The sequence below is a fragment of the Macrobrachium nipponense genome, chromosome 21, assembly GCF_015104395.2.
Source record: "Macrobrachium nipponense isolate FS-2020 chromosome 21, ASM1510439v2, whole genome shotgun sequence".
NCBI classification, from domain to species: domain Eukaryota; kingdom Metazoa; phylum Arthropoda; class Malacostraca; order Decapoda; family Palaemonidae; genus Macrobrachium; species Macrobrachium nipponense.
The window spans coordinates 22,729,257-22,755,917 of NC_087212.1; the positions used below are offsets into that span (position 1 = coordinate 22,729,257).

Here is a 26,661-nt window from a genome sequence, read left to right on the forward strand (position 1 = left end):
CATTGTGGGGAAATTTACTACTGTTTCCTCGGATATTGAAATACTTTAGCATCATTCAAACACTTAATAATATAATGCATAAATACTAGGCTATACATATTTACATCGTATACAAATACTACATACAGTTATACACACATACTTTTATATACAAAGTTAACAGTTATATACACATACTTTTATATACAAAGTTAATCATATGAGTAGTGTTCAGGCGACAGCTGTGCACTGGACTACGTACGTACTACTTGGAAGATAAAACAAACAAAAATTTTGTTGTTGTTAGTCGCCAGGATAGATGAACATTTTTCCAGAGATTAAAGAGCTGAATTTTGTTTTGAAGGTATGTCAACTGCGTTAGTAAATAGGTATCATCTTCTAAGGAAATTTTTTTTCTCTCTTCTTTTTGCGGAAGAATCTTCAAGCCATTTTGCATTCAAAGTAATGAGAAGGAATCATTCTATTCTCATGAAATCAGTAAAAATACTTACACTAATAATAAAAACTAAAACTACGTACTGTATGCAAAACACATACATCATCGTTAGCTTCGTGTGTGTAAACGTTCATTCTAAGAAATTACAGAGTAGTATAACTAACACCTGATTGGTTGGTTGGTAGCCATGGAGATCTGTTATCCAATGACTGCCCTCTGCTTCTGTTCTATTTATAGACATATGCCATGGATGGCACTAGGTTTGAACGTTACCATGTTCGTGATTTTCTGACTGCTGGCGGCAAAAATTACTCAATAATTTTCTTTATATAATTATTCCTTCGTGAAAACAATAATATAATAACGCGGTTGACATACCTTCAAAACAAAATTCAGCTCTTTAATCTCTGGAAAAATGTTAATCTATCCCGGCGACTAACAACATCAAAATTTTTGTTTGTTTTATCTGTCAAGTAGTACGTACGTAGTCCAGTGCACAGCTGTCGTCTGATCACTACTCATATGATTAACTTTGTATATAAAAGTATGTGTATATAACTGTTAACTTTGTATATAAAAGTATGTGTATATAACTGTATGTAGTATTTGTATACGATGTAAAATATGTATAGCCTAGTATTTATGCATATATTATTTAAAGTGTTTGAATGATGCTAAAGTATTTCAATATCCGAGGAAACAGTAGTAAATTTCCCCACAATGAGTTTGGGTACATATGTATATCTAAGATGACTTAAATTATAAAAGCCTTTTATGTATAAGCTAGCTTTTGCAACAACACATATCTTACAAAAAATTACTTTTGTGAAGATGGTTTTAGTAGTACAAATGATAGTTATTGTATCGTTAAAAATATCAAAGTGAACGAAGTCGCAAAGTCGATTCTATGTCATGTTTTTAACTTTAACGTATAGTGGTATGAAAAACACCAGTGTCTCGTAGCGATGCGTCATCAATATAGTGGTATGAAATACCACATGGTGTTGTAGCGATACGTAATCACAAAGTACAAATCCTTTTCCCGGACCATCCTCAGAATTTTACGACTCTTCAACTTCAAGATCGATATGGTGAAATATATTATATAGTCCATACTTATTGTTAAATTCACAAGTTGAACTGCAAAACATTATTATATTTTGATTGTTATGTTTACATATATTTTTTGTGTTTTAACGGAATGTTTTTGTTTTGAAAATAATACCTATTAGTGAACATATGGTATTAATGTCCCACTATTTTATTATAGGTGATCTTAATTATCTCACATTCATTTAACAGTATTATATTAATATTTATCTAAATAAACTGTAATTAATAAATAACAATAATGAAAAACATAAAGGGAAAAAAAATGTTTTTGCTGCAGTAGTGGTGTTTGTTTGATTATGCATCTGACCTCACATTTCCGAAATCTGAAAAATTCCAAAAAACCAGAAACATCGGCATGTGTGTGTACTGCACATTTTTTTAAACACGCACACAATGTCTACACATTTACTGATACCCGTTGGTGAAAGACTCAAATTACAGTACGTACGTATTTATTCCTGAGAAGGAGAGAGAGAGAGAGAGAGAGAGAGAGAGAGAGAGAGAGAGAGAGAGAGAGAGAGAGAGAGAATGATTAAGGACTCGAGGCTGTTATTTTTACAATTAATTTTTATCATCTTGGGGATTTTTTTTTTAATCTTGAGATTTTCTATTCAATTCTCAAGATTAATAAGAAAATTACCGTAACTTGACTAGCATCAGCACACATCTGAATGACTCGGCCATTAGCAGGCTAACCACCAACCTTATGAACTTTGCATGATACATGAGATACATGACAAAACACAAAACCACTGTTTATTGGTGAAAATTTGGGGGTCCGCACGATATGGGAGATTGCACGTTATTCGAGTATATACGGTATGTGATTTTTTTAGCCTTTTATGGAACAAAATCTAGCAAGAAATTGCCATTCCCAGTTGGCAACACTGGCCTACTCACGTTTGTCCAAGGTTTGTTTGTTGTTGTTATGAAATGTGGTGTGCGCGCGTTCTTTAAATTGTACCCATAAATAAACGAGTTAATTATGTTGGCATCCAAAAGCCGGTTCTTTTACTCTTATGGGAAAGACACCTAAAGGTCAGATGAGGTTTTTTACATGGAATACTATATTAAAGTGTTGTGACGAAGGGAAGAGATGTTTCGCTGCATACTGCTGGTAGCATTATCGTTATCGATATTTACTGGATTGCACTGCAAAATCGTCGCCATCTTTTATCAACATATATTGTTGGTGAGTACCATATGATTTACATAATTTTGATAGTTCTCTTACCAACTCATCCTCTCTTTCCTTGTAAAAAAAAACAAAAAAGAGGCCCACCATGCGTATGTAGGCTTCTAGCTGTAATCCCTAGGCTAGTAGGCTACATATGTACAGTAGTACATATAGGCTACTACATTTATTTGTTAAGGCTAATTTTGTACAATAACTTTAAAACTGTCTTGAATTTAGTTTTAGGTGATAGTTGAAAACATATTTGGTGTTTGAACTAAAGTAGGCAGTTATAAACATTGGAATAGTGGTCTTGGGTGGGTTAACTATTAAAGTAGGCAGTTTTAAGCAATTTTTGAGGGGGGTATCAGGATAACACGGGTATTTACTTATCACGGAGGGTTCTGGGCCCTATCCCCCGTGGGTAACGAGGCCCCACTGTACAACCGAACTGGATAACATCTGTTTGGCTTGTATTTCGATCATCGTACTACAGTGCAACATTGCCATATTTGTTATAAATGGCGTTATGTATAGAATAGAACTGAGATATCTTAATGTAATAACTTTATTCGCTATAGATCAGAGATCAATATAGATTAAAGATCAACCGGGAAATATACCGTTAAATTTAAACCTAGTTATAACTGAAGCTGAGAAAACTGTTCAAGCTGCTAATGACTATTATCGTACATCGGCAAAAAGGGAAAAAATGCAGTAAACGTCTGCCATCACACACAACTGTAGATAAAATTGGGATAAAATCATTTTAATCAAAACTACTGTGCTTGAAAGAACACAGTTTTTACTGTGGGTTTTCACGACCGATATAAGATAAATAACGAAAAGTTCGTATTACGATGATATAAAGGATTATTGCGAACTGAATCACGTAATTTTTTACGCAATAAACATGCCGCCAACGTAATCTGTTAACGAAAAAAATAGTAGTTCACATTCACAACGAGACATATTCAATAAATATTTCCACCTAAAAACAAGCTGTATAAGGAAAAATAACTTTGTCTCATTTAAGTCAAGATATAGATATTTCGCGTATGCTAACTAGAAGCAAGAGCATTCGCTCAGAATTGCGTTATGGTGAAACAAAACTCGTATTCATCAGCTGATTTCAAACCACAACATTGGCCGCTCAGCGGAATACGGGCTTAAGTTTGCCGTAGTATTTTAAAATACAATAATATGAGAATACATACAATATTCTTGGATACAGTGAAATAATGTATAACTTTTTAAAGGATTTATGGAAAAGATGCATAATTAATAAAATAACACAATGCATTTTTCGGAACTGGCGGACAGGAACGAACATGAAAAACCATCCCCTGACAACATGGAGCGTAGTTACAAAGACTGCCTTAATTTGTATCTTATTTCTGTACAAAAATGAAAATACCTTTACGTAATATATTTTCATACACATTTTAAACATAAAAGCATAAACATTTGAAAAATCGACACATTGATCGCTAAATTTGCACTCTTTTTATCTCGATATTTTCGAAGAGCGGCAGACGGCGGCATACAAGAACAAACTTGAAAAAAAACAACGTAGTTGATAACAGAAATAAAAATACCCTATTCGTAATACATTTTCATACACATTTTAAACATAAAATAAAAGCATAAACATTTATAAAATCGACACATCGGTCGCTAATTTGCACTTCTTTTTTTTAAATCGATATTTTCGAAAGAGCGGCAGGCGGCGGCTTACAAGAAAGAACATGAAAAAATATCGTATTTGATAATGTGAAGGGCAGTTTCAAAAGCTGCCTTTGTATCATATTTCTGTACAGAAATAAAAATGCCTTTCACGTAATATATTTCCATACACATTTTAAACAAAAGCATGAACATTTATGAATCGACACATCCATAGCTAAATTTGCACTTATGTAACTCGATATTTTCGGAAGAGCGGCAGACGGCGGCATACAAGAACGAACTTGAAAAAAAAACAACGTAGTTGATAACTTGAAGGGGAGTTTCAAAAGCTGCCTGTTTATTATATTTCTGCACAGAAATAAAAATACCCTATTTGTAATACATTTTCATACACATTTTAAACATAAAAGCATAAACATTTATAAAATCGACACATCGATCGCATGATTTGCACTTTTTTAAATCGATATTTTTTGGAAGAGCGGCACGGCGGCGGCTTACAAGAAAGAACATGAAAAAATATCGTATTTGATAACGTGAAGGGCAATTTCAAAAGCTGCCTTTGTATCATATTTCTGTACAGAAATAAAAATGCCTTTCACGAAATACATTTTCATACACATTTTAAACAAAGCATGAACATTTATGAATCGACACATCCATAGCTAAATTTGCACTTATGTAACTCGATATTTTCGGCATAGAACAGCGTCAGAGGCATATATTTTACCCTAATACCTACGTAATAACTCTCCATAAAATTTGTTAATATAATTTGCATAACCTTTATGGTCTGAACGGCATTTCTACAAATGTATGGACTCGTTAGACAACGGCGCTAGCGGCGCTGTTAACTGAAATTTGTGCCGTAAAGATACCTTTAAAATGCCTTATTTTTTTAATGAATATTTTTGACGACCGCCGTAAAACCGATTCGCCGTTGAGTGATTGCGCCGTTAACCGCGGGCCGCCTGTATATATATATATATATATATATATATATATATATATATTATATATATATATATAGTATTATATATATATAGATATAGATATACATAGATATAGAGGTATATAGATATAGTATAGATATAGATATATATATATATATATATATATATATATATATATATATATATATATATATATATATATATATATATATATATATATATATATGGTTGGTGTAAGTTCTAAGGAAATACTAAATGGTTGGGAGGTCACAGAATGTTCAACAGATTAACATCGAAATCTACTTATTGGCATAATCTTCTATATTTTATCTTTCAATTCCTCTGGAACATATCTTGTATTATCAGGTCAAAAGAAAACAATTCTTGACTTACATTAAAATTATTTACCATGGGTAACGGAATCAAAAGATTCTAACAAGTTCCTGGAATTAGTTTTGTTTACGTGACAATAATTGGCTTTGTGTCCGTGAGCAGGTCTTTGTAGTGCAAAGGACCATAGAAGCGAAGTGAAAACTTCTTTATTATAGCCAATCCTGAATCCATAAAGCAATGGTTCTACTAATGCTGCCATGTATGTCATGATTGTCTTCAAAAAGGGATAAGAAAATTTGTTTCCCTAGAAATTCTGACTGGGCTCTCAGCATGGATATAGTCCAACCATATTTTCCATACAGACTGGTATTGCTGGAAATATAAAGTCTGTAATTTTTGCACTAGGTACCTAGCAATGTTGGAGTCATTTTCTGGGTAGATACAGGGGGTCCTCGAGTTACGACGTTGATCCGTTCTTAAGATGCGTCGTAACACGATTTTCAGCGTAAGTCGGAACATTGAAAAATACCACATGATTTAATGTAAATACCTATCAATAACAACGAGAGAACAATTCCTTACCTTTATTAATTTGATTGGCTTGCACACTGGAGAGGAAGCTGCGGTGCTGGAGAGACTGGGGGAGGTTAGTGAAGAGAAAAAGAACCTCCAGAAGTTGCTGGAGATGCTGAGGCAGGTGATTCTTGAGGTGAGGCAGAACATACTACTGGAGATGCTGAGGCAGGTGATTCTTGAGGTGAGGCAGAACATACTACTGGAGATGCTGAGGCAGGTGATTCTTGAGGTGAGGCAGAACATACTACTGGAGATGCTGAGGCAGGTGATTCTTGAGGTGAGGCAGAACATACTACTGGAGATGTTGGGGCAGGTGAGTCTTTAGGTGAGGCAGAACCTACAGAAGGTGCTGGAGATACTGGGGCAGGTGAGTCTGGGTTAGCAGAACATTCAGAAGGTGCTGGAGATTGTGGGGCAGGCGAGTCTGGATTAGCAGAGGCAGCTGAGGTAGAGGGTACAGGATCTCCTGCAGGCCTCTCTACCTTCTTAAAATACTGCTCCAGGTTAGTCTGAACAGAGAGCGACCTCTTTTCATCCAAGATCTCCTTGTAACACTGCATCAAATCCATGACGCCTCTGGAAACCCTAGTGAACCTGTCCAAGTTGGGATCCTGAGCCTCAAAAGTTGACAACGCTTGCTGCAACTCCGCAAAACCTCTTGTCAAGTCCTGCCTTGTGAAAGCCTTAGGCTCTGGGGTGGGTGCTTCTTCTTCTTCCTCTATCATCTGCTTCTCCAGTTGTATCAGGTCCTCAGCAGATAACTCCTCGCCATGAGACTCCAGCAGCTCTGTAACATCATCAACCTCCATCTCCAAATTGATTTCCTTACTCAGGGCAACAACGTTCTTGACAACTAGCTGAACTGTGTCCTCAAACCCATGGAAATCATTCACAAATTGAGGACAAATTTTCTTCCAGACACCATTCATGTTTGTTTGCTTAACCTCCTCCCAGGAATTAGCAATGTTCTTTACAGCATCAAGGATGTTGTAGGATTTCGAAAATCCTTCAGAGTCAAGTCCTTCTTGGTTTCAGTTGCCTGTAAAGCCATAGCAATTGTCCTTCGTAGGTAGTAGGCCTTGAACGAAGCAATCACTCCTTGGTCCATAGGCTATAAAAGGGCCGTGGTATTAGGTGGAAGGTAAACCACCTTGACATTAGGGTTGAAGTCTCACAGCTGGGCAGGGTGTCCAGGGGCATTGTCCAGCACTAGCAACACCTTAAAGGGGATACCCTTGGAGGCGCAATACCGCTCCACACTTGGAACAAAATGGTTTACGAACCAGTCCTCAAACACTGCAAGTGTCACCCATGCCTTCTTGTTGGACTTCCAAATTACTGGTAGTTGACCCTTCCAAATGCCCTTGAGTGCCCTTGGATTTTCAGCCTGATACACCAACAAGGGCTTCAGTTTGAAGTCGCCAGCAGCATTACCCCCAAGAAGTAAAGTTAGCCTCTCCTTGCTGGCTTTATGACCGGGTGCTGACTTCTCCTCCTTGGCGATGTAAGTGCGGTTAGGCATACGTTTCCAAAACAAACCTGTCTCGTCTACGTTAAACACTTGCTGAGCAGAATAACCCCCCTCCTTAATTATCTCAGACAACGCTTTAGGAAATTCACTCGCTGCTTTCTCATCCCCACTAGCAGCTTCACCTTGCACTTTAAGGTTATGGTAATTGGCCCGAGCCTTAAATCGCATAAACCAACCCCTACTAGCCACAAACTCTTCACTTTCACTTCCCTCCCCCTTTTCTTTTTTCAACGCTTCAAACAATCTTTTCGCCTTCTCCTGAATCACCATAAGGCTGACTGGGATACGCCGTTGATTTTGGTCTTCCAACCAAAGCACCAATAACCTTTCCATTTCAATTATTAGACCACTACGCTGCTTAGTTATCACTGTCGCTTTCATAGGAGCAGATCCTTTCACATGTTCAACGATGCGCTCTTTATCTTTGATAATGGTAGCAACGGTCGAACGGCTAAGGCCAAGCGAGCGGCCAATGTTTGTTGGCGTTTCTCCCTTCTCAGATCGCTTTATAATGTCCACTTTAATTTCCATGGTGATGGCCTTTCTTTTCTTCGATGCACTACCATCAGAAAAGTCCGCCTTGCGCTTGGGAGCCATAACAAAGAGCAAAAAGTTACAAAAACGATACAACACGAGGGAGAGAGAGGCAGTGTAAACAACCAAAATGGCGTATGGGCGAGGAATGAGCGTAGCGAAGCGACGCCATCCTCTCCCCCACAAAGCGTATTCTTCCGCCGTGCGCCCGGAACTAGTTCGCGTTTGTTTACGTTGCTTACGACGCTAAACCGCGTAAGACGGAACGACGCAAAATATTATTTTTTATATTTTTATGGGGGCGCGTTCGTAACCACGAAACATCGTAAGTCGAGACCGGCGTAACCCGAGGACTTACTGTACTGTATTTTAAAAATCCACCCGTGAAGGTCTTAGCTCATAAAAAAAATGATCCATAAACAACTTTCCCTCCTACTACCTGGGATAAAACAGCAGACAGTAGTTGAATTTATTTCTTTGCCAATTGTCAAAGTAATAGGAACCAATGCCTGTCTGGCCAATTTAGAGTTATTAAGTAAGTTGTTTCCTTTGAAGGTTAGGAGTTTGCTCAATACCTTCAAAATCCAGAACAATGGAGGAAAAAGACATGTTGTTCTTCATTGGTTCCCATATTGTAGGAAGGCATCTCTCGTTGATGCTTAACTAGCAGTTTGTGATTCTCATATGTGGCAAACAGGTCCACTTTCAGTTGTGGAAGCATGTTGGCTATTGTCTGAAGAGTGGTTGTCTGACATCAACTCTGTTGAGGCTGTCTTTTCCTTGATAGGGTATCTACTATTACACTGAAAGACCCCGTGAAGTGAATTACAGACAAGTGCCACTTCCTTGCTTGTGCCATCAGAGGATGGCTAGCATTATCATACTGAGAGGTGAATATGATCTAGACCTCTTGATGTAGGACATTGCAGCCATACTGTCTAGAACCAACCAAATGTGTCTCTCCTCTGGCAGTTTGAGTTTTTTGAGAGACAAAAAGACAGCCATCAGCTTCAGGAAATTTATGACAATTCCTAACAGGAGCTGGCCACCTCCCTACCACCTGACACTCCTCCCAATGTCATTTTAGCCTGTTAATGAGGCATCTTGTTTCTTGCATGTGATAGCCAGAATCTGTCCACATTCTTTTGTTGCAATCTGAGTACTATTAGATCTATTATAGATGCAAATTGCAACAGGCCTGTCATATGTTCTAATTGCCATTTGGAAACTCTAGGCCATGCAAGGCTCATTTTATGAAACCTTTGACTATAGTCTGTGGACCACCACTCTTAGGCTTTTCAAGGACACTTCTTGTGGGCTCCCAGATCGACCAGTTGTCAAGGTAGGCAATTAGTTGTATTCCTGTTGTCTAGGTAGACTATTAGTTGTATTTCTAATTTCTCGACCAACTACTGTTTACTAATTTTGTAAAATTTCTTAATCTTTCAGATCTATAGCTGTCCAAGTCCCTTTTGGAAGGACTGAACGTACTAAGGCAACTGTAGTTATCCAGAAATTTTGGCAAACAATATGCTTGTTCATCAGTGTTGATAGGTCCAGGATCACTCTTCGTTCGAAGGAATCCTTTTTGGGACACTTCAAGAGATGTGCTTGGTGGCGAATATACGCATGTTTCTCTATTGTTTCTCTATAGCGCCCATTAACAGGGCCTTTCTGCACATAACCATCCAGCCAGCAAATGGTCTGATTTTTGGAAGAACCCATTTACAGGATGAGACCATTCTGCCCAATTCCATTTAAAAATAATGCGTCCCCAAGGGGAAGACTTCCATTGCCTGTGGTGTCACCAAAATTGACCCCCAACCTTACCATTCCTATTGGTATCTGCCTCTTCCTCTGCCTTTGCCCTTGATAGGCATTCCAGGTGTTGCTTTTCTTTTTCCTCTAAGAGGGTCTTTGGACCTTGTGAAAAAGATTTTCTCGCTGTTGTTGTCCCTTTGTAAGTTGTCCCTTCTGACCACCTACCTGTCTTTGAGGAAAACTTTTGGGGTGACTGAAGGCTTACAGGATTTTTTATCATAGCAAGCCTTCCTTCTTAGGTTGGGTAAGGGGAAGTTTCAGGTTTTTGTTTCCTGAATTCCCCTTTTTCCTGTTTTTAACTACAACATATTTCTCAAAAAGGTCCTTACACAGAAAGTGTTATTATGTAATAATGAAGTTACAGTGGGAAGTGACTTGTTGACGCCTTCCAATGTTTCCATTTGCACTTTTATGCACCACTCTAAAGTCATAGAGTGCTCTTAACCCTTAATGGATGGACCTTCTTATATGAGTAGCATTAACAGGTTTTGGGTGGTGGACGGATCACTCATGGTGAGCATCAATATTACGTGCCATCGATTTGAAGGAATCCGATGGGAAAGTTTCCATTACTTCTATAGCCCATATTTTCACTAATGGAAACTTTTAGACAGGCTAAAATCAAGAAGCAGGCAGCTCATGAGCTAGTTGTGATGTTGACTTCAAAGTAGCAAGTACTGCCTCTATCTCACTCTGTCTTTTACATGATATCTTATTATATATATGTAATTGTAGTTAGTATTTATATGAAAAAGACAAATAATTTGACATATATGCACTATTATTCAAGAAATCAAATAAATATCAAAATGTCAGTTTTCTCATCAATGTTTCTTTGAGGATTGCAAATAGTCAGTCCTGAGTTTTTAGATCAAGCATTAAAAAACTAGAAAAATATTATGGAAAATATTATGAATATTTGTTACAATAAAGCTATTAAGACCTATGGAAAATCGGAATGAAAATAGAAGCAACCTCAAACACCCTTTGTTTGCCACATTTTATTGGATTTGAAACTGTAAACCCTCCTTTTAAAATTGTTTAATTCAAATGTATCCTTCACATATTTAATATTATAAAAGCATGATTATAAAAAATAGCCCCCAAAAAGACAGCAATATTATATACAAAATTCCATGTATTGAATGTGATTTATTTTACCTAGGTCAGACCAGTAAAGAATTGAACACCAGATTAAAATGACACAAATACTCAGTAAGAACAGGTCAGACTAATAATGCTTTATTCTTACAATTAAGTGAAAAGTCCCACAGAATACATTGGACGTAAAGCCAAATATTACCTGCAACAAAACTATTTCCAGGAACTTGTTAGAATTTGTTTTGATTCAGTTAATCTGGTTGGAAGATATTAATGCAAGTCAAGAATTATTTGCTTTGACCTGGTAGTAAAACATGTACCAGAAGGAATTGAAAGATAGAATAGAATAAAGAGGATTAACAATAAGTAGATTTTGATGTTAATTCATTGACCGTTCTGTGACCTCCCAAACTTTTTGTATTCCCTTAGGACTTATACATATATACATATATATATATATATATATATATATATATATATATATATATATTATATATATATATATATATATATATATATATATATATATATATATATATATATATATATATATATATATATATATATATATATATATATATATATATATATATATATATATATATATATATATATATATATATATATACAGTGTTCCCCCCGTATTTGCGGGGGATGCGTACCAGATCCCCCCGTGAATAGTTAGAATCCGCGAATGTTTGGAACCCCTATAAAAGCGCTAAAAACAGCCTATTTCGTTAGTTAAAACTTAAGAAAAACCACTAAAAATTTTCATACTTGGTTTTTTTAATAGTTTTATCACAAAAAGTGCATTTTATGATGAAATTGATCACAAAAACCAGGAATTTGTGGATATTTCTCATAGAAAAATACCGCGAATGCGCGAATTTTCCGCGAATAATGCAGGGAAACGTTCCTGAGAGAAATCCGCGAATGTGTGAGTCTGCGAATCCGGAGAACGCGAATACGGGGGGTCCACTGTGTGTATATATATATATATATATATATATATATATATATATTAATATATATATATATATATATATATATATATATATGCCCTTGCTTCTGTATATCTTTAGTTGCTGTTTTGGTAATATGTAAGACAAAAGTAATTGGCATCTCCAGTTTTTCTGTCATGGCTATAACTGTTCATATGATCATCACATTTTTAATGTTTCATGAATTAAAATTCTGGGCTACTAGGTAAGTAGTTCCATTGAAAGCTAGTATATTGTTCAAAGCTTTCAAAATCTAGGACAATCACAGAAAAAGGTATATCCTCCATTGTTACACCTGACTCCACCATTTGTACAAGTGATAATACATACGGATACCTCCTTGACAGGTTGGGGAGGCCACTGAGACAATTGTCAGTTAGTGGGAAAATGGTCACCTGTTCAGATGGAGTGTCACACCAGCTTCCTAGGGCTACTGGCTATCTTTCCATCTCAGAAATTTGAAACTCCCAATAGTGACATAAATTTTGTTTATCCTAGACAATATACATAACTGAAATGTTTTATATACATAGGTTAGGCTCATATTGAGCTCCTCTCAAGTCAGTAATTACTCACATGCTTCCACAATCCAGACATGTTGCCACATGCAAGAATCATGAACTTCCAATGCAAGTCTCTCTGAACTAACACTCAGGCAGTAGCAAGATATACATTCTGCTGTTCTAAGAGTGGGCACTGGGCATTACTAAAGCACCTTTGTGAGATTCTCTTTAAATGGTTTTACATATAAATTTTTTCATGCTTATTTGTTGGAACCAATAATCTTAGGAGGTCAGGTTTTATTAATTGGGTGAGAGTTATTATGACACATACATGAAGCCAGAAGGAAAGTACTATTTTTGGAAAGTACTATTTTTGGTTTATATCTATCATTAAAAATCTGCCTCTTTACAAAGACTGTAATTTTTTATATGACAACAAACCAGGGGTCTTAACAATGGGATATTTTCCAAGCGCTAGCTGGTAACCAGTTAAAAACAATCAAAGATTGTAAGCAAGGAATCTGTGAGATCTGGCAACCCCTGCACATACAAAGTGATAGCTGGTCAGAGACCACACACCACCCCATGATGCATCCAGTCTTTCCTTAACCACCTTGGAGAGTAAGACGCTACTGCTTTGCTCTCCTTCCAAGCTGGTTTATTTGTGCCCATGTTTCTATCTTTTCAGTGTGTTTGTGTGTGATTGTTTCTGCTTATCATGGATTCCACCAAGTCTCCACGCCCTCGTCAACGCATGTGCCCGGGCATCTGGGGATTTCTGTGCCCAAGGTTTCTGGCTGCTTCTATCACAGACCCTCATACAACGTGCAGTAGGTGCTGTGCTAATTATCATACAATTACTAATCCTTGTCTGGAATGTTGTTCCTGGCCTAAGTCGCAGTGGAGTGTGTTATACAAGAAGAAGGAACATGTAGTTTCAACTCTAACTTCTTGGGAGGGGTTTTTTCTCCTCCAATCACCATTTTTAGATATTTGATACCCTGCATTTTGATCTGCCTTTTCTCCTGGACTCCTCTTCATCGTTCTATCTCCTAATTTGTGATTCTGGCTATTTAAGAGGGAAGAAATAGCGATTCTGGCTATTTAAGATGAAAGAAACAATGCTTTTACAATAATAAAAAATCTCTAGTCACTAATTCCTGCCTTTCTTCAGCATACTCTTCGGGATGGAGAATGAAGGGCATACATAGCAGAACTTTTCTATTTTCAAAATTTTTTCAAGCAGGTACGGATGAATTTATTTGTATGGAGTAAAGCTATTTGTTAGTAACTAGCTTGCCCAAAACCTTGCATTTGTTGTAAAATCATGGTTTTATGTTATAAAGACTTTAATAATTTCAAACCTGAATTAACTTGGTGCTGAGCTTGATGAAGCTGAGTAGTAAGAGATGATATTTGCTCCTGAAGTTTCCCACATTCTTGGGCAGCTTTCTGCCTTTCATCATCAACACAGGCTTTCCAGCCACACTCCTGAAACATCAACCTTATTTTCAATCCACAACACTCAATAACATACAAAAGTATATTTATATAAAACAGTTTGTGTTTAAAATGGGTATAAAACCTCAATGAAACTGAAATCAATCATTAAATTGATGTTGCAGAGATAATACCCAATTATTAGCCATATTTGTACATACTATATGGATAAACTATTCAATAATTGGTATACTATACTAAATTCATATGAAATATTGGGCAAACTGAAATAATTGCAAAAACAAATTATTACCTACTATAATTAGGTGTTAAAGAGGACAGGGAGATTTACTAATAGATAAGGTGGGAAGCTGAAAAGCAGGTGGGAAGAGCAACAAAAATTTAGGAGGAAAAGAAGACGAATCTTGACACAGCAGAGGTAATAAAAAGAAGATTCGGGATACTAAAGTGTCTATTAATATATCAACTTAAAACATTTACTTACTGACCAAATACTGTTAAATTACAATATTTTAACTTGCTTAAATACGACCTGGTTAATACCTAGTTTCAATTAATATACTGAGATTAATGCATAGTTAAAACATTTTGTTTGCTATCCAAATATTGTTACAATATTTGAATCAGGACAGAAATGACCTGGTTAATAACTAATTTTCAAATAATACTGGCAGCAATGGTTAAAAGCGAGGGTTCTGTTCCTGGCAGAGCCCTGATAACCAGAACATTACTGACACTGATAATCTGCCTGCCGACACTGATCAACCGCTTACCAGTGCTGAAAATCTAGTTGACATCATTATGCAAGTTGTAAAACTGAAATGCTGTTAAACAATGCCACAATAAGGGGGGATTGCCTGTATGTATACAGATTTAAAGAATTTTCATATAAAAAATATCATTCTAATTCCTTACATCTGGATGACTACTATAAGAATCCCACAATTTCTCGCAAATACTAATACAAAAATTACTCCATTAATGACTGTTAACTAGATTTGGTCTCAGGAGGGGAAATGTGATAATACTCACCATATTAAATCTTTCCTCTCGTAGTTCATCTATCTGTTTCCTCAACATGGACACCTCTTCTTCTAAGTCTGTAACCTGGTAAAACATCATTTAATGAATAACATCATCTTCTAAACAATATTTACAATCTTTTGTCCTATAACATTTCTGAAACAAATGCAAAAATCAATGCATTGAGCTAACCTGCTTTTCCCAAACTGCACTTTCATCAATAGTAGAGAGTCTATCAGATTCTTCTGATATGTCTCTACCATTCCCACCACCTGACAAGACTAGCTCTTCATATTCCCGTATTTTTTTCTCTAGAGCTGAAAACTTATCATCATAAAGTCTTCTTTCCTCTTCATAGTAATCCTGTTCTTCTTGCAGCTTTAGGGTCCAATAGTCTTCACTCTTGTCCAGTTCAATGCGAAGTATCTTTTAAAAAGATTTGAAAAGGATGATTAAGTATTGAACTTGGAAACTTTATAATCCAATTTTGCATAAGTAAACTTTTTATCAATGAAAAATATACATGTATCTAAATATATTATGAATTTAAGGAAAGCATAAAAATTCAATAAACAAACGATAAATCTAATAACTTATGCTACTGTTTCATAACTATCATGAATAATGTACACTTAATTCACCACAATTGAAAATGCTTGTTTTTCACTTAGCTTCATGACACTTTCCAGTATACTTTACTGTGACTCAGTCTATCAAGCTGGAATTCTATTTAAAAGTAACACTAAAATAGAAGTATTATAATTCATAAAATGTAATTTGACTCCTAAGTCTTTATTCTAAAAATCTTACCTCTATGTCCTGTTCTAGCTTCCCATTTTTCTCTAGCAAAGATGCCTTCTGCTTTTCTAGATTATCTTGCTCATGAGCTAGTTCCTTTTCTAGGGTTGAAACCTGGAAAAATATTGTTAAATCAATGTTGAAATTTTTACGAGGCAATTATTTTCTTTGCATTAAATATTGGAAATACAGTACAATAGTCTAACTATACATCAATTCCTTTTCATGAAACAAGATATCAAACACAAAATTTTCATATTGATAGCATATGTGATGGCTGTTATTAATAAATAAATATATCAACTATATCGTAGAATATGGTTAGTTTTAGTTGGATACTAATGTAAATATTTCACTTTATGTTTTAGTTGGATACTAACGTAAATATTTCACTTTATCTATTAGGAATTGACATATCATACAATGTGCGACAATTTGTTGCTCAAAGCCGCTCACAGGTGGAAATGTGGTGAACAAATATGTGAAAAAATGACGAATAATGCTCTAGGACATGTTTATTTAGACATTAACTAATCTAAATTCACCAATAACTGAAAATAGGAAATTTCTTGAAATTTGCTGATCACTCCCTACTTCAAGTAAAAAAACAGGTTTTAGAATAGGAAAAACCAATTTTTGTTACATGAAGGTTAACTCCTTTAGGATGAAACAAGCAATTACACTGTCAAAATCCACAGCATTCTTACCAACTACTGCACCAGACCAACTTTATTAATTTTTACCTCTCCTTCCAAAAGTTCAACTTCATCAACAGCATCTTCCTGTTTACTTGAGTCATCTTCACTAACAGGATCTTTTTTTCCGTCGGCACAACTGGAACTGCTCTTGATTTGGGAAGAAACTGATACATCACCTTCCTGTTTCACACAGTCTCTGGCATTTTCCAGAGAATTTTCTTCAGTTTTAGGAGAATGAGATTGACGTTTCTTCTTTATTTTCTCTATCAAATTCCTGATTCTCTCTTTCATGGTCTCACTCCCTTCACTTTCTCTTCTCTGCAATTTTATTTCATGAAACAGTTAATTAGCCTCTTAAATGATGATTCATTCATTAAAGAATTTACCATATAAATTACAGTCCATTTACCCTAATACTAAATGAATATGTAATATGCGATTTATGCTCAGAATCATAAACATTTTCATAAACTGTGAAGTGAGTCAATAAAAAGTGAACCAATTACCTAAAGACCTAATTGAACTTTCTGCTATAAAAAATAACTTTGAAATATACTAAAATTTCTAAATAAAATCATCATACTAAATTTCTAAATAAAATCATCAATGAGTCAGTCAAATAGCTTACCTACTAATAATACAAAATAATTTTACATTTTTTTTTACTGCAAATTTACCTAAAAATTTACTATCGTGCCACTAATTTACTATCGTGCCACTTTCAGCTGCCTCATAGTATAAAAAATTTATTTCATATAATTAATGCTTTTCTGCAAACTTAATATACATATTCCTTGCATAGAGGAATTTTCTTTTCATCATGAACTTCATTTCCTATTTTACTTTTACTATAACTTATTACCATATTTATACAGTAGTACCTCAGACTTCAAACTTAATCCGTTCCAGAGGGCTATTCGAAATATGAAACAAATATCCCCATAAGAAATAGAGGGAATCAGGATAACTCATTCAAGCAAGCCAACCCAAAAAGTCCCCCTTTTACACATTTTTTTCTATTAATACTGTGTTCAAAAGTTAAATTAAGAGTGTAAGGAAGAAAAATAAATAAACAGTATGTCATATGAAGTAAAATTAAAAAAAAAGTGTGTGTGTGTAAGATATACAAACTATATGTTAAAAATGGCACATGGCCGGCTGGGGGATGGAGGGAGGAGAGACAGGAACCCTTTGAGGAAACCAAAATGTCGCAGTAGGAAAAAGGCTGGTAACAAAATCAATTCTACTCACATTTTACAAGGATAATCAAAGGAAACAATAGTGTGTGTGTGTGTGTGTGTTCGATTGTCTGAGAGAGAGAGAGAGAGAGAGAGAGAGAGAGAGAGAGAGAGAGAGAGAGAGAGAGAGAGAGAGAGAGAGAGAGAGAGAGAGAGAGAGAGAGAATGACTGTTGATATATTTACACTTGGATCTTAAGTGCCTAAAGAGATTGATTATGCCACAATACATCAACTTACTGTTGACAGTTGGCAGAATTTAAAATAAACATGAGGATTTTGCAAACAAATAAGTAATAAGTAAAGAATGCAAGAAAAGAAAAGACTAAATAACTTTTCACAAGGAAGTTGTTTAAACAAACAATTGAAGGTAGCAGAAGCTGAATGCAGTGCCAGTGTAATTACTATTATGGAGCAGAGTTGCTTTTACAGTAGTAAAAAATCCTGAAAAGCAACTGTCACTAGATAGTTATTTTACTGTAACAAAATGAAGTGATTTGGGCAAATTGAGTGTAAGTGAAAGAAACAGCCAAAAAATCATCCCAGCCCAGCTGGTAAGTCGGTAGGAAGCAGACCCTTCCGTCTCCCCTCTCCTCTCCTCTCCTCTCTATTGCCTCACTCAGCACACCGAACACTGGCTCAAGTAAGACCTTTTTTTCTGTATTGCATTTGATTGTTTTCATAAATTTATTGTGAAATAACATTTTATTTCTTTATGTGAATTGGTACTGCTTTTACATACATATTATGGTAAAGATTTTACTGTTTCTTCTTCTCTCCTCAACAACATCACAATACATGATAACTTAAAATCATTCATTCATTATTCCTCAAAAATATAAATGCTCCCTCCCTCTATCTCAAGTTAGCTGTGCATCATCACAATAAGGAATGATTTTGTTAATCATTTATGCTAAATTTTATTGTGAAAAGCTTTGTTATTTCATTTACTACTTTGTTGAATATGCTTACATTATACTGTCTCACTCAGTGCAATGAACACTGGCTCAATTAAGACTTTTTTTATTGTTTCTGTATTGCATTTGATTGTTTTCATATTTCATTATTGTTAAATTTATCATGAAATTTCCTTTTTTTTATGTGAATTGTTATTGCCTTTTCATACATACAGTAATACTTTTACTCTCTCTTCTCTTTCTCTCCTTAGCATATCAACACTCCCTCGTTCAGTCTCGAGTTAGCTGTGTGTGACGTCACCACAGCGACGTACGATTTTGTACACCTTTTATGTTAAATTTTTTATTGAAATGCTTTATTCTTTTATCTATTTTGTCAAATATGGTTATCAATAAACTATATAATTTAAATAAAAAAACACGTCAATACAATTTTATTTGTAGGACGCAGTTGGCCGTCGAATATAAGTATAAACAAGATAATTGGTCATTTTGGAGTACGAGCATTTTTCCGCAAACGATACAAACTTATCTTGAAGATTTCATTCGAAAAACGGAATGTTTGACATAAGAAACCTGAGGTCTTTACATAGGAAATACCTTTAGTGCAAGCTGGAGCAGGCTATTTTACACAAGGTTGTTCGGTAGTTTCACTACTGGTGAGAGAGGCGAGGGGTAATGGCACCAGCTTCCTTTGTTGAGTCGCACAACCACTTGCCTTATAGTCCAGGTAACAGAATGAGGGGTAGCTAGAGGTGGGAAGTTTATGTAGACCTCAGGTTTGTATGTTAGAAAAAATACAAATTACTTCCAAAATTTGCCATTTGTTCCTACACAAATACATACAAACCATCAGTCTTTACATAGGAAGACTTACTGTTTGGTGGGAGATCTGAGTAGACTTCCTAACTGCCTGGAGGTCTGTCTCACCTAGGACTTTTTCCTGGTTGTGCAATGTTGAGCAGAGGAAACAGTCCCATGCCTCTGATCAGGGGAACAAAAGGTGTGCTACACTGTCAGACCTTTGGGCTTTTCAAAGTAATAGCTAAATAAGCACATTACTCCAAAAAGGGCTTGGGTGGGCAGAGGACCAAAAGGGATGCTGTTTTGCACCCTACCTGAGAGGGTCCTGAAAAAGGCAGGGTATTCTTGTTAGGGGCCTTGGGATTTTGTGCTTTCCAAGGACCTACAGAGGAAGGGCCAGCCTGACTCGAGGGTCGGGCTGCTGTGGCACATGAAGGCCCCGAGGTCTTTGCCACTGCTCGGTGGATGAGGAGGTTGTTGTCCTCCACCCTTCGACGATCCACTGCAGTGTCAACTTGCTCCCTGTCAAAGAGAAGAGGTGGAACCCAGCAACAGGCCATTCCTCAAGGTTAAGACTGATTCAGGACTTACAAACTTCAGAACTCTGCAAAGAGCTGAGTCTTGCCTCTTCATATCAAGTTTGCCCACAGGTTAGCTCTCTGGTGGGCTAAGTAAGTAATGGTCTTACCTCCAAACAGGAAGTGATAAGGTTAGCCATTTCCTTCTTAGGGACTGACAAATAGGACATGAAAACCTTGGCTTCTGTTGTAGACCAACGGTCGATCCAAGAGACTACTTGAAATACTGCCGTGTCAGTCATTTCCAAGGTTGCTGATTCCTGGTGAGAGGGAGATGTTTTCTGCATGGAGCTGCTATAGCAACAGACTTAGACTGAGATGAACTAGGTCCAGGTCAATCTGTGCAGTTGAGATTGACGACCTCTCAGAGGGTTTGCAAAATTTCTTCTGAAGAGGGAGTGGTGGGGGAAGCAGCTTAGATGAGCAGTTGGCTAGAAGCAAGTTCTCCCTCCCAAAGACAAGACAATTCACCTGACCCAGGACTGGTTCTGCAAGCTTCGACCATGGCAGCTCTATTGATGGTATGGATTTCCTGCGGGGCCTGCCCAGGGCTTCGAAGCCTGAAGGAGCAACTTCATTGGCAGCCAAGGTATTGTCCCCGAGATTGTTGTTAAACTGATTGAAATCAGTTTAACAAGTATCTGCATCCTTGGGAGAAGACCTTCTGGCCCTTCCAAGTCGTGATCCTCACGAGTTGCTCTCTCTGCAACTCATCAGAACCCCAATGTGCCCTCTCTGAAACCTGAGCATGCATCCGTTCTGGTCCAGACGCATAACTGGGGGTGTACAAAGGGCTGCCATGGGAGGCCAGATCCCGATTGCCAACCCGAGTCCTGTCTGTACCACAGCTCCTGGTATAGTCCATGGAGGTTGAAGGAACAGGTGAGTAGGGGCATGGCACCCTTCGTTGACCTGGGCGAGAGCATGGTCTGTCCCAACAATGTGCAAGACTCTTCTTTGAGGCTGGGGCCTCTATTGCTCTGTCTGGTGTGCAAACCCTATGGTTGGCATCACTGACTCTTGACCCAATCCTCTGAACATCCAAGGCACGGCTTGTAGAAGCCACGCCCTTGGTTGGGGACTCGGGGGTGGGGGCAACATCTGTATGCTGCACACTCCCACACGCTTTATATACTGCGTCTTGGTCCAGGGACTGGACAGTGGACGCTTCTCATAGCAGTGCAGGTCCATTGGAGTCTGGGGGGTAAGAACGTTCAGGGGCACGGGTTGGGGGACCAGGGTGTGCAGATTGAACGTGGCACAAGTGTGCTGCGGATGACATTGCTCTGTGATGGGGAAGTCTAAGTCAGAACCTTGGAGCTCTGCAAAGAAGGAGGTTCTTTACCAAGCATGAAAGATGTCTGGTATCAGAGCCCTGGTGTCTAGTATCAGTGCCCCAAGTGTCAGAGTAAAACACACCGTGCCTGACCCCAGGACACGATGCTTCCGTACCTCGGATGTCCCGAGACGTGGGCCCCCTGTCCTGGGACAGGGGAGAGTTGTATCTGTGCCTTAGATGTCTGGGGACAGCCCAGACATGGCTCTCTCAAGCTGGGACATAAGAGAGTCATAGAGTGATTTTCATACTTCTTCTGTACAAGAAGACACTTTGTGAGAGGTCCCATGGACCTTTCCACGGCCTAGAGCCACTGCCCTTCTCCTCTTAAGGTCTATTAGCCTAATGAGACCCTCAGAGGTAGAAGGGGTCTTCTCACAATTTAGAACCGCCACCTTCTTCCTCTCTGGGTCTGTCCACCTAATGGGACCCTCAGAAGAAGACAGAAGGAGGCAAAAGCAGATGGAGAAGAAGATACTGATGATAGCGAAGGCAAATGGGGTCTCTTCCTCAACATCCCCCCATGTTTGTACAGTGGCAACTCGACATATGAGTCTCAACTTACGAAAAATTCAAGTTACGAAAGCAAATATGAAGATTTTTTTGGCTCTACATACGAAAATAGTTCAGATTATGAAAGATTGTTGCTGTAAAGTCCCGAGATTCGCTCGGACCACCGATAACAATTATTTTAAAACTCGCGCGCCGCCAACCGAGTAGACTCGCCACCATCCTCCCACTCTCCCATTGGTTCTTGATGCTAGTCACTGCCATAAGATCCTGCTCGCCTATTGGTCAGCATCTCTACCATCGTGCATCTACGTAGTGGCGTTCTTCAGTCACTCCGAAGCAGCATCGTTTGTGTATGCACGCGAAATTCGTTCGTTCTAAACTATTTCATTTATTAACGTAAATTTATTAGTGATTTCATTGTAGTGCTACTTTATCGTGTTGTGTCAGAACTTTAGTACATACATATACTAAATAACTTAATTACGTACAGTATATAAGTAGTCATGGGTCCCAAGAAAGTTGCTGAAGTTCACAGAAAGAAGAGGATGCTTTCTATGCAGACGAAGATGGAGATCATTAAAAAATAGGAAGCTGGCATGCGGTTGAGTGTGATCACCAAGGAATACGCCCGAAATCCGTCGACAATAGGCACTATTCTTAAGCAGAAGGAAGCCATTAAAGCAGCTACACCTTCCAAGGGTATGACTATTTTGTTTTAGCAAGAAGAGCCATGTGCACGAGGAGATGGAGAGGCTGCTTCTTGTCTGGATAAAAGACAAAGAAATCACTGGCGATACGATAACTGAGACGACAATCTGCCACAAGGCCAGCACTATTTTCGGTAATTTAATTGCCTAGGCCGAAGACCATGGAGGAGAAGGGACATCGATGCCAACCCCAGACTTCAAGGCTTTTCATGGGTGGTTTGAAAAATTCCGGAAATGGATTGGCATCCATTTGGTGGTGCGGCATGGGGAGGCGGCCAGCTTGTACACGAAAGCGGCAGAAGCCTTTATTAAGACGTTCGACGAGATGACGATCAACAAAGGCTACAGTTCTCAGCAAGTCTTCAACTGTGATGAGACTGGCCTTTTTTGGAAAAAAAATGCCTCGTCGGACGTACATCATGCAGGAAGAGAAGAAGCTACCCAGGCATAAGCCTATGAAAGACAGGCTTACGCTCGCACTTTGTTCAAACGCCAGTGGGGATTGCAAGGTGAAGCCCCTACCTGTCTGTCATTCAGAGACTCCTCGAGCCTTCAAGACCCACAAAATGCTAAAGGAGAAGCTTCCAGTGATGTGGAGGGCTAATGCGAAAGCCTGGGTAACGAGACTTGTTCACCGAGTGGGTAATTCAGTGTTTCGGCCCGACAGTGAAGAAATTCTTGGAAGAGAAGCGCCTCCCTCTGAAATGTCTGCTGTTGTTGGACAATGACCCTGCTCACCCTCCTGGCCTCAAGTAAGATATCCTAGCGGAGTATTCTTTTATCAAGGTTCTTTATCTTCCGCCTAACACCACCCCTCTCCTCCAGCCCATGGACCAGCAAGTGATATCGAACTTCAAGAAGCTGTATACGAAACATCTTTTCAAGAGATGTTTCGACATCACCGATACCACAAACCTCACCTTGCGTGAATATTGGAAGGAGCATTTCAATGTTGTGAATGCACTGACTCATCGACCAAGCTTGGCAGGTTTCGAGGCGAACCTTGAATTCTTCGTGGAGGAAACTCTGGCCTGATGCTGTATCCTCCCGAGACTTCCAGGGATTCTATGTAGGCAAAGCTGGTGCAGATTCAGAAACAGTTGATAATCCTGAAACTGTTTCGCAACCAGATCTTGACGAGATTGTTGCACTCGGCAAGTCCATGGGGCTGGTCGTCGATGAGGACGACATCAATGACCTTCACGAGGAGTACCAAGAGGAGCTTATGACGGATGACCTGAAGGAGTTGGAGGCCATGCAACATAACGTCGTTCAAGAAGAGTTCTCTAGCAGCGGTGAGGAGGAGGACGACGACCCTATGATAACGGCAGAAATTAAGGATGCTCTAGCTGCTTTTCATAAGGTGCAATCATTTGTAGAAAAGAGACACCCTGAAAAAGCTTACACAGGTAGTATGCTTGCGCAGTTTGATGACGTTTGCCCGAGTCGTTTCATGAACATTGTGAAAAGTAGGCAAAAGCAATCTTCCTTGGATAGTTATTTTTTAAAGAGGCCTTTAGTAGGAGTAAGCAAAAAGGAAGATCCAATTGATACTACGAAAAAACAGAAAGTTGAAAGTGGTGAAGAAATTGAAATTTTGTTAAAAACGTAAAGTATAAACAAATAAAAAAAATTAAAAATCAAAAAAAGAAAGAAAAAAACTTAATTTTAAGTTTTTTGTAAAGTTAAGTGTTACGGTTTTGTTAATGTGTTTCATAAAGTTTAGTCTATGTTTCCCGACATTTTTTAATGTGTTTCGTAAAGTTAAGTGCACGTACTAACAAGTTTTCTGCCGTTTGTCCTCCTCCTCTGTCGCCACTTTTGGAAATAGCCTCACTCGAAAGGTAAGGTTCCACATTTTGCTACATATGAACATATGTACGTACAGTATTTCTTGTTTATTGGTCAATTTAGCTTTATAATAAAATTTACTGGGGTGTTTTTGTAGGGCTTGGAATGAAATCGGCAATTTACATGTAAATGCGGTTCAAGATACGAAAAGCTCAGGTTACGAAGGCCGCCTCGGAACGGATTAATTTCGTGTGTCGAGGTACCACTGTACCTCTTCATCAATTAGGCCAGAAGATCCTTAACTTCGGGAGATATCGGAGGGCATGTCGATGTTGATGGGTTAGGATGATTAATTGAGGGCACTGAGACAGTTGTCATGGCAGCCTTAGATCCCATAACTTAAACTGTAGTCCTAGTTATAGATGCTGTAGAGATGGGTTGAAGGCAATAAGAAGCGCAATCATGCCCCGCACTGATGGTTCCCCTGGAAGACATAGGGATGGCCAGAGGTTCCTAAGATCTTGAAAGGTCTTCCCAATCTCCCCAAGCCCTGAAAAGGAAGGGACATCTGAGGCTACCTCCCTTTGCTCAGGGAAGAATGTTCCCCTTCTGAAAAAGCGGAGGAAGCCCTCGAAAGATTGTGATAGGCACCCGCCCCTCCATGCTGGGTCCCGATTGCCGAAGCACCAGGAGAATGTAGAGGTGTAATTTCTGCTCCGAGGACCAGTAATAACACTTGGGACAAGTATTATTCATCAAACACACATGCCCGCAGCATTTGGTGCAAATGGTGTGTGGGTCCACTTCAAAGGATGAAAGACAGAAATTGCAACATCACTCTCCAACACCTGGGCTAAAGCAAGGTCTAAGCTTAGATGATTCTTGTGTTTGCATGATATCCAAAAATAAGAACAGATACAGTGGAACCTCCCAACTTATGAAAAATTCAAGTTATGAAAGCAAATACGAAGATTATTTTGCCTCTGCATACGAAAATAACTCAGGTTATGAAAGGGTGTTACTGTAAAGTCCCGAGATTCGCCCGGACCACCGAGAACAATTTTAAAACTCGCGCGCCGCCAACTGAGTAGACTCGCCACCATCCTCCCACTCACCCATTGGTTCCTGATGCTAGTCACCACCGTAAGATCCTGCTCTCCTATTGGTCAGCATCTACCCCATCGTGCTCTACGTATTCTATTGGTAAAAGGATGCTGTAAATTGAAAAACTTATTCATGCAATACATTTAATAAGAACATTTGTGAATTAAATATCATAAAATATAAAATTAATCAAAGACTGCTATCATCGAAGCCAGCAAACATTTTCTAGAATTCTTCTCCTGTTTTAATGTCATATATGTTTCATTATAGCTGTTGGTAACTCAGTATCTCCATTAGGTAAAGATGGAGCAAAGAATAGAAATGAATGGTTATTATACTATTTGGTAGTTTCAGTAGTTGAAGAGAGATAATGAAAATTTATGATTATTGTACTGAGTGCTAGGTAAAAGTGGTTGCTTGCCGATCGTTCGCTACTCGTAGTGTTGAATGTAAACAAAAGGTTGGAAGATTTTTTTGTTTTTTTTGTTTATTATAGTTAATGGTTACTTTGGTTACTTAATAATTATTTGAAATGAGTACATGCAATACATTTAATTAAAAAAATTGTGAATTAGATATCCTAAAATATATAATAAATCAGACTGCTATCATCGAAGCCAACAAATATTTTCTAGAATTCTTCTTCAGTTTTAATATTATGTTTCATTATAAGCTGTCAGTAACTCGGTATCTCCATTAGGTAAAGATAGAATAAGGAATAGAAATGAATGGTTATTTTTTGTGTTTTTGTTTGATAGTTTCAGTAGTTGGAGGGATAATGAAAATTTATGATTACTATACTGTGTGCTAGGTGACAGTGGTTGCTTGGCGATCATTCGCTACTCGTAGTGTTGAACGTAAACGAAAGGTTGGAAGCTTTTTTTTTTGTTTGTTTGTGTATTATAGTTAATGATTAATTAATAATTATT

General features: G+C 37.8%; 1 protein-coding gene across 10 annotated transcripts in view; it reads right to left on the bottom strand.

Moving 5' to 3' along the window:
* Positions 1-26,661, bottom strand: part of LOC135197838 (ninein-like protein) — a 255,706-nt gene that overhangs the window by 70,320 nt on the left and 158,725 nt on the right. For all 10 annotated transcript variants that reach the window (XM_064225001.1, XM_064225005.1, XM_064225003.1 and 7 more), the window contains 5 exons: positions 16,791-17,063; positions 16,060-16,161; positions 15,442-15,675; positions 15,259-15,333; positions 14,130-14,256 (listed from right to left, as the gene is read on the bottom strand). In XM_064225001.1, coding sequence (XP_064081071.1) covers positions 14,130-14,256; positions 15,259-15,333; positions 15,442-15,675; positions 16,060-16,161; positions 16,791-17,063 — 811 coding nt within the window. The remainder of the gene's footprint in view (positions 1-14,129; positions 14,257-15,258; positions 15,334-15,441; positions 15,676-16,059; positions 16,162-16,790; positions 17,064-26,661) is intronic.